Raw genomic sequence first — 9,126 nt, forward strand, 5'->3', positions numbered from 1 at the left:
TGCAAGATGAAGAGTTCTGGAGATTGCAAAACAACGTGAATGTACTTAACACTACTGATCCGTACATTTAAAAATGGTTAAGATGTTAGATTTTTATGTTGAAAAGATGATGAAAAAGTTGTGGAAATAGTGGTGATGGTTCCACAACATTGAGAATGTACTTAATGCCATTGAATCGCGTGCTTAAAATAGGTAAGTGGTAAATTTGGTTATGTATATTGTACCACAGTTTTAAAAAAATGGTTAGGAAAAAAACAGCACTGAATTGAAAGGTGGCTATCATCACACTTCTTGGCTCCGGCAATGCACAATCCCATCCCCTACTAACTCATGGCACTATAACCCCCTAGGAAAGTGTGTGTGTGTGTGTGTGTGTGTGTGTGTGGAGGAGCCATAAACAGCTTGTGCTTTTTGTAACCCTGTTCACCTGTGGGTAAGGGAGGACAGTCTTCTTCTGATGCAGTTCCCCCAGTTCAACCTCTGTTTGAAAATCAAGTTCACATCCATAAATGTGATGTTGTGGCAGGCCAGTCCCACTAACGCAGGCTTCCATAACAACCGTTTCAGTACTGACTGAGTGGTTAAGTTCAATATTGAAAGCCAGTGCCCTTATACAAAGGCTGGAATGTAACAAAAGCCCACCAAGAGTTTTGCCTAGGCCTTTCCTGGGCCTTAAAGTATGACAAAATAATGAAGGAATTCTTAACAGGACCCATTTAGGATTAAGCAAGTTTTATTGGGGGTGAAGAAACTCCCCAGGCCTCCACAAACAAGTTTACTGGGGGTCTGAAGGAACTACCTAAACCTCCCTGATTTAGCAGGAGACAAGATAAGGGTAATCACCCCAGCACCTGGACCCATTTAGATTAGGTAAACTTACTGAGGCTCCAGAGGAAGGTCTTCAGGACTCAGACCTTAGTTATAGATGAGAAGAAGTTAATCACTTATGTCTTTAGATGAATGCACACTTACACATAGACATATAGCTTAGAAGGTATATAAGCTCTGGAAAACTGTAATTTTGAGTTGGTCTGGCAATAATTTCCAGGCCTTTTCCCTGTAACTAGTTACAGAAATCAAAACTATCTTCCTCCCCTGTTCATCTGCATCTCATTATTGGGCCACGAGAAATAGCAGCCTGACCCTCAGTTTGGTCTCAGAACAATGTTAGCCTCATATGTTAGCTTTGAATTTTTATTTCATTTGAGGTTTTTATAAGGTATTCAATGTTAGATGGAGCTGGTTGTGGGTCTAAAAGCTAACCTAATCCTTCGTTCAATAAACATTTATTGAGCACCAACTTTTAAGGGGACCCTCAACTGAACTAAGAATAATAAGTTAATCCCTGCCCTCGAGGGGGTTTGCATCTAGCTGAGAGATGAACTTCTCAATAAGTAAGTGTACTAGCACACATCACAGCTGTTTTGATAATGAGTCTACACAGGCCTGAAGAGGCAGAAATCTAGTACAGGCTCGGTGCTGGGAAAATTTTCTAGTCAGTGTTGATTCACTACTTGCTCTGTTAATTACTCCTTGAATTACCACCAAAATGATAACACACAGTGAATTACTACATATGTCTAGGCTCTGACTAAAATAAATGTATTTCAAGGGGAAACTATGGTCAATATCACGGATTGTAATAGAGCAACGTTTTAAGAGAACTCCAATGCCAATTTGAATGCTTTCTGCCTATGTACATTGGCTATTACATACTGGCAAGATAAATTCCAAGCTGGCTTTCCACTTCTGTCGTCAATCTAGGACTTGTGATTTGCTTTAACTCCCTTATTCACATACTTAGGACACAGGGAATAAAAATTACAATCATGAGCCAAAATGAAATCACCACAGGCAAAGAGTGATTACCTGAGCATCTGAATTAAATTCTCCAAAGCTAAAGAGCCTGGACCTTAATTGCAATTCTGCTGCTTTCTCCTCTTCTCTCACACAATTAGCTTTAAGCATTTCTTCTTGCTCCAAAAGAAACTCTATGTTGCTATTTCTATTGCAAAAGAAGAAAGAGACCCTCATCTGAAATTTGTGGTTAGTGAAATAGCCATCAGTCAGGAGCTTCAACACTCTAGATCATGTGTCAAAATCCATGTGAGCCAAATACAAGTCTGTATTTGAAGACATTGCCAAAGTACATGCAACTTTTCAAGTTAAAATGAGAAAAATACATGCACAAATCCTGCTTTTAACTTCCATCAGAAGGCATTTGCTTCCCCTCCCCTACTTTTGTGGTTCCCCTTGAGTTCCCCCAAATAGCAGCAGAGCGGAGGCATCAGGAACCCAGTGTTCTCAAATGTGGCTGATAATCAGAATATCTGGGGAGCCAAGAGGGAAAATATAGACTCCTAACTCCCTCACCTAGAGATTCTGATAAGATCCTCTAGAGATGGATTCTATAGATCCCCCTTTCCTGACCACCTGCACCCACCCTGTCCCAGAAAATCTTATTGTGGAGGTGGGTGGAGGGCCACCAGACACTGTGAGGACTGGAAAAGATACAAGGATTAAAAAGTCTCACAGATGATAATGGGTAGCTGTGAGATAATGATTTTTAGGTTCTTACCTTCTGAACAAATTAATTTGTCTTGAAGTTAAATGTAGTTTGACCTATCGTTTAAAAAGATTTTCATCTTCTGGCCCAGAAAACTTTCTGAAAAAAAAGATTCTACACATTTTTGCAATGAGTAGATATAAAGATCTATTCTCTGTAATTCAACTCTTTTTCAAGTTTGTAATATTATATATTTTTAGATGAGGAAGGAATTTTGTGAGGGATCAAATCCAGCCGCTTTCCCCTGACAGAAATCCTTTCTATATTTGCCCTGATATCTTGATAGGAACTTTATAAAATGATATAATATTTAATCACAAAAAATTTTTTTTGAGAGTCATGGCCAATGACAATACATTTGTTAGCATTATCATCCACAGCATGATTTGGTAAAGTAAATGATAGCTAGCCAAGAGGGCGAAAACTACACTGGACAAAAGTTAAGGCAGTAGGTACCATTTTAATTCTTTTTAGTCTTTTTTCAAAATATCTTTTATTGTTACTAGCTAGGAAAATATGTTGACAAGTGAAAGGAAGTAGGGACAAAATTAAAGCCAGTCTATTCTGTGTAAATGTGACATCTACCTTTTGCACTCCACAATGTAAACTATTAAAAACCCCAGCCTACATTCACAGAGACCACGAGGAAGAGCCACATGTGGATGAGTTGGACCCAGCCTCTGGTTAGAAATTACTTAATGGAATAAATCTACTTGTTTATAATGACTTACGTTTTATCCTGTATAACTTTTTCTCTTTTGTTTACCTCTTCAAGATTTTCATCTACATCTTGGGAATATTGAAACAAAGTAAGATTCTGCTCTTCCAGCTCTCTGAGGACTTGAAGTAACTCCTCTGGTTCCTTGAAATAAAGCGCTGGCTCCTAATTAATCAATAATGAAGAATATAATTTACTTAAAAATATGCTACCTATGCACATGTGACTTATCTAGAAAATATAGTGGGGTAAAGGAAGGTATTTCTAAGCATGAGGGAGACGCAGGTAGGGATTTGTATGGGAAACTCGTCTATTTCCAAGTGAGAGCTGGCTCTCCGAAAGAGCACATTTGAAGTGTTGTGGGGAGATGAGGGTATTAAAAAAGGGATGGGGAAGAAAAAAGGAAGAAGAGGGCGAGGAAAAGGCAGAAGAGGAGGCAAGTGCAGGAAAAAGGGAAAGGGAGAAGGAATAGAAGATGACAGGAGGCTGAGTGAAAGTCATTTTCTCCCCACATTTTAATTATTTTATATTTATATGTGTTACCTTAAACATTTTTTTAAAAAATGACTTGGGCATTTGCACACCCATGTTCCTCATTATTCACAATAGCCAAGACATGGAAGCAACCTGAATGTCCATCAATGGATGAATGGATGAAGTCCATGTAGTATACACATACAATGGAATATTATTGAGGTTTCAAAAGGAAAGCAATCGGCCGTGTGCAGTGGCTCACGCCTGTAATCCCAGCACTTTGGGAGGCCGAGGCAGGTAGATCATGAAGTCAGGAGTTCAAGACCAGCCTGAGCAAGATGGTGAAACCCCATCTCTACTAGAAATACAAAAATTAGCCAGTCATGGTGGTGGATGCCTGTAATCCCAGCTACTCAGGAGGCTGAGGCAGAGAACTGCTTGAACTCAGGAGGCAGAGGTTTCAGTGAGCCAAGATCATGCCACTGCACTTCAGCCTGGGCAACAAGAGTGAAACTCCGTCTCAAAAAAAAAAAAAAAGGAAAGAAATCCTGTCATGTGCTATAACATAGATGAACCTTGGGTACAGTATGCTAAGTAAAATAAGCCGGGCACAAAAAGACAAATACTGAGTGATTCCACTTATATGAGGTATCTAAAATAGTAAAACTCTTAGAAACAGAATGTAGAATGGCAGTTGCCAGGGGCCATGGGAGGGAGAAAAGAGGAGTTGTTTAATGAGTATAGAGTTTCTGTTTTGCAGAATCGGAAAGTTCTAGGGATCTGTTGCTTATAGTTGACACTACTGTACTGCACGCTTAAAATGGCTAAAATGGTAAATTTTTTATATGTTTGTTTGTCACAATCTTTTAAAAAGATGACTTGGGTAAAGTGTGTAATATACAACAATGAATGGTATTTGTTGTCCCTTTTGAGTTTCTGTGGTTGCATTTAGGGTGATGTTAGCTCAAAGTCAATCTTGCAGCAATAAAGGGTTGTTTTGTTGAAGGCCTATTTATTTTATGGTTCAGCTACCCAATACATCACAAGTCCCAATAAAATGCAATCAGAAAGTGGCTATTTTTACCAGAAGATTGTTGATTTTATATATATATATATCCTAAATCATTACCTTCTTCTAGATACTTATAAAATGTCTTATGACAAAGATAAATTACATATCCAATTGGAGAATAGTATCAAAATTATATTTCTTTCTGGAAGGTTTTGTGCAATATTTTGAATGAAATATTTTAATTTCAAAAGAATAAATGATCATCAATATTTTTCACCAAACACAATATTTAAACCAGCAAATATAATCTAGTTACCAAATCAAAGTCCATTTCATCATCTAAAAGGAATTCCAAACTGTCTTCTGAACCGAAACTTTCAGTCAGGCTGTAAAAGAAAAAAGAAAAAGAAAATGTCTGATTTGTGAGCCATTTTCTGTCAACAGGTTTGCATTCCTTTCTAAATTGTCTTTGGAATGCAACTGTAACATAATTATTTTCAATAGCAAGTTTAGCCTTTTAGGGAACTGCTGATTGCAGAAATCAATGGATTCCATGAATATACAAAAGAAAATTGGATTCTGTCCCAGACAAAGCTGACATACACAAACAATGAGACCACATGGGAGGGCCATACCATATGGTACCAATTATTTGAGGTGTATCTATAAAGTAAGGTAACTTTATTTTTAAAGAAATACATGACAGCCTACATTGCCTCATCCCTTTGTCCCTTGGAATACATTCTTCTTGAGAATCTAAATGTGCTCTACTGCTCAAAGTGAAAGCTGTATCACAGCCTTCTGACTGTCCCCAAGTAAGGCAATGCTTCTCTCTTTAAGAGCAGATTTTACTTCTCAAAATATCTTCCAATCAGGCTGACAAAATGTTGGTTGGGGCGATGGACAATGAGGTACCTCCTTAAAGCATAATCATGTGGCTTGAAAAGTGGCTCTGGAAAAATCCTGTAAGAAAGATGAATGGAAACTGATTGCAATATTAAAGAGGCAGGGATAGGGACAGAGTAAGTTGGCTGTTGGTGTGATCTAGGTCATTAACATTTTCAGATAGAGGGCAGTGATGATGTCAACGATGAGTAAGTGTATGGGGAGGGAGGAGAATTTAGAGATATATGGAAGAACGAAATAATGGGAACCAAAAATAGAAAGGGGTCTTGGGGCCATAAGAGAAGAGACAAAGATGACTCCAACATTTGTGGTCTGGAGCCTGGAAAAATGGAGGTAGCACTCATAGGAAGGAAAATGGCTTACAGATGGGATAAGAAAAAGATTAATATTTGCTTTATTCATGTTGAGTTTGAGGGGACAAAATACACACCTGGAGCTGCCTGTTGAGCAGTTGGAGAGAAGGTGTGGGAAAACAGAAAAGGCCAGGGACATAGATTAGTTTTAGGGAAACATACCCTGAGAAAGCATTTGATATTACAGTCTACCTTCTCTGCTCTTGGGTTGAGCAACATCACTTTCTAGTCACTCTCTTCCCACCTCTCTGATACTTTTGTCATCTTTTGGGCTCCTCCTCAGTCTTCTTCCCTTCTCCTTCTACCCATTCTTTTGGGGAGACCTCATCCCTCTCATGGATTCAACCACTGCTAATACACCAATGACTCCCATATCTCTATCTCTTTCTTGAGCTCTAGATTTCGGTGTTCAACCTTCAACTGGACGTCAGTACCCACAAGGCTGTCCCATAGGGAGCTAAAACGAACATCCAAAATCACACTCCTTCTCTTTTTCCTCAGGCGGGCCTGCTCCTCTTACTGGATTCCCAATATTATTGGATGGCAAGACCATGCTAGTAATCTGGGAGTTATCTGTAACCACTCTCTTTTCCTGACACTTCCCTCAATCTTTACATAAGCCCTTCAAAGTCCTGTCAATGCCACTTCCCTAATGTCTCTCACAGCCTTTCCTTCTTTGTTCCCGATGCCATTATCTGGTTTAGGCAGTCCAATCTCTTTCACCTGAATTGCGACAATAGGCTCCTAACTGGCCACTGTATCTCTAGTTTTGTCCTCCACCATTTCATTCTCTAAAATACTGCCACATCCATTTTTCTAAAGTGCAAATAGGATTGGGTCTCTGTCTTACTCTTGCTTAAAACATTCAGTGTCTCCCCAGGGTCCTTGGAACAAAGCACAGACTGCTTAGATAGATAGTATCACCACTTCCCTGCTTATGGTGCAGTGCCCATATACTCCTTGAGCCTCTCCCCTTTTTACCCAGAATGATAAACCAGTCATTCTGACACAACCAAACTCTGTCATCTCTGTACCAGAAAGCACTCCCTCTTCCAGAGCTTGTCCTCACTAACTCCTCCTCCTCTCATAGACTCAGCTTAGAGGCAACCTGCTCTGAAGCACATTCACTGATCCTGCCCTTGCCCTCCCATGCCCTCACCTCTCCTCTGGGTTAAGAGTCCTACCTTTGCATGCCTGTGGCACTCTGGGCTTATCCTTCTAATAACGTTATCACCTTGTATTGCAATCAACTTGTCTGTCTTCCTCCCTAAATGGTAAGCCCCTTGAGGGCAGAGATGGTCTTTTATTTATTGTTAGGGCACTCAATAAATATTTGTTGAATGAATGGATGAGACTAGGAGAGTGGTGAGCTTTCTGAGGGAGCGAATGTGGTGTCTGCATGTTACTGTGTGCATCTAGATGCAGAAAAGGCATTTGGCAGGATTCAACACTCATTTTGATAAGAACTCTCAGGAAAACTGGAACAGAGAAGAACTTTCTTAACTTGATAGAGTATCTACATCTACAAAAATCCTCCAGCTAACATTATACTTAATGGTGAAAAACTAAATCCTTTCAAGACTGGGAACAAGACAAAGATAACTGCTCCATCTACTCTTATTCAACATCGAAAGTTCTACCCATTGCAATAAGGCAAGAAAAAAAGATAAAAGGCATAAAGATCAGAAAGGAAGAAATAAAGCTGTCCTTATGTGCAAATGACATAATGGTCTACGTAGAAAATCCAAAGGAATCTTTAAAAACAAAACAAAACTCTTGAACTAATAAGTGAGTTCAGTATGGTCAGGGTATACAATCAATTGTATTTCTCTATATTAGCAATGACTTCATAGACACCAGAATAAAAAGTACAATACCATTTACACTTGTTCAAAAAGAAAAGACAAAAATATTTTGCTATAAATCTAACAAAACATGTATAGGATTTGTAAGCTGGGAACTACAGAAGGCTGAAGAAATCAAAGAAGATCTAAACAAATGGAGAGGCAGACTGTGTTTATGGATTGGAAAATGTAGCATAGTAAAGAAATCAGTTCTCCCCAAATTGATATACAGGGTTGTGGTAGTTTCCTAGGACTGATGTAACAAACAACAGCTTAAAACAACAGTAATTTATTCTCTCACAGTTCTGGAGGCTAGAAGTCAAAAATCAAGGTGTCAACAGGCCATGTTCTCTCTGAGGGCTCTAGGGAAGAATCTATTAATGCCTTTCTCTTAGCTGCTCCTGTTGCCTGCAGTCCTTGGCTTGCAGCCACATCGCTTCAATCTCTGTCATCACATGGCATTCTCCCTGTGTCTCTGTGTCTCTTCTCTTGTAAGGACACCAGTCATACTGAATTAAGGGTCTACCCTAATGACTTCATCTTACCTTGATTACATCTGCAAAGGTGTAATAAAAAATATGTTTTTTCCAGATAAGGTCATGTACATAGTACCATGGGTTAGGATTTCTTTTTTTTTTTTTTTTTTTTTTTGAGACGGAGTCTCGCTCTGCCGCCCAGGCTGGAGTGCAGTGGCCGGATCTCAGCTCACTGCAAGCTCCGCCTCCCGGATTTACACCATTCTCCTGCTTCGGCCTCCTGAGTAGCTGGGACTACAGGCGCTCGCCACCTTGCCTGGCTAGTTTTTTTGTATTTTGTAGCAGAGACGGGGTTTCACCCTGTTAGCCAGAATGGTCTCAATCACCTGACCTTGTGATCCGCCTGCCTTGCCCTCCCAAAGTGCTGGGATTAAAGGCATGAACCACTGTGCCCGACCTAATACACAATGTAATTTATAAGATAGACCGATACCAACAACTAACAAATAATAGAACAGTTATAACAACATTCTGTAACAAAAGTTATGTGAATGTGGTCTCTCTTCATCTCTCAAAATATGATATTGTACTCATCTATTTTCAGACCGCAGCTGACCATGGGTAACTGAAACCATGGAAAGCTAAATTTCAGATAAGGGAGAACGGTACAGACATTTTTTTCTTTTTTTCTTTTTTTTTTTTGAGACCGAGTCTGGCTCTGTCACCCAGGCTGGAGTGCAGTGGCCGGATCTCAGCTCACTGCAAGCTCCGCCTCCC

At 39.6% G+C, this 9,126-nt stretch overlaps 1 protein-coding gene across 1 annotated transcript in view; it reads right to left on the reverse strand.

Annotated features, from left to right (window-relative positions):
- The window catches only part of CCDC38 (coiled-coil domain containing 38), a 66,564-nt gene that overhangs the window by 9,893 nt on the left and 47,545 nt on the right, over positions 1 to 9,126 (reverse strand). The window contains exons 11-13 of the mRNA XM_003906980.3: positions 5,087 to 5,156; positions 3,298 to 3,449; positions 1,870 to 2,005 (exon numbers count right to left, since the gene is read on the reverse strand). Of these exons, the coding sequence (XP_003907029.1) occupies positions 1,870 to 2,005; positions 3,298 to 3,449; positions 5,087 to 5,156 (358 nt within the window). The remainder of the gene's footprint in view (positions 1 to 1,869; positions 2,006 to 3,297; positions 3,450 to 5,086; positions 5,157 to 9,126) is intronic.

This window comes from Papio anubis, chromosome 9, assembly GCF_008728515.1.
Source record: "Papio anubis isolate 15944 chromosome 9, Panubis1.0, whole genome shotgun sequence".
In the NCBI taxonomy this organism is placed as follows: Eukaryota; Metazoa; Chordata; class Mammalia; order Primates; family Cercopithecidae; genus Papio; species Papio anubis.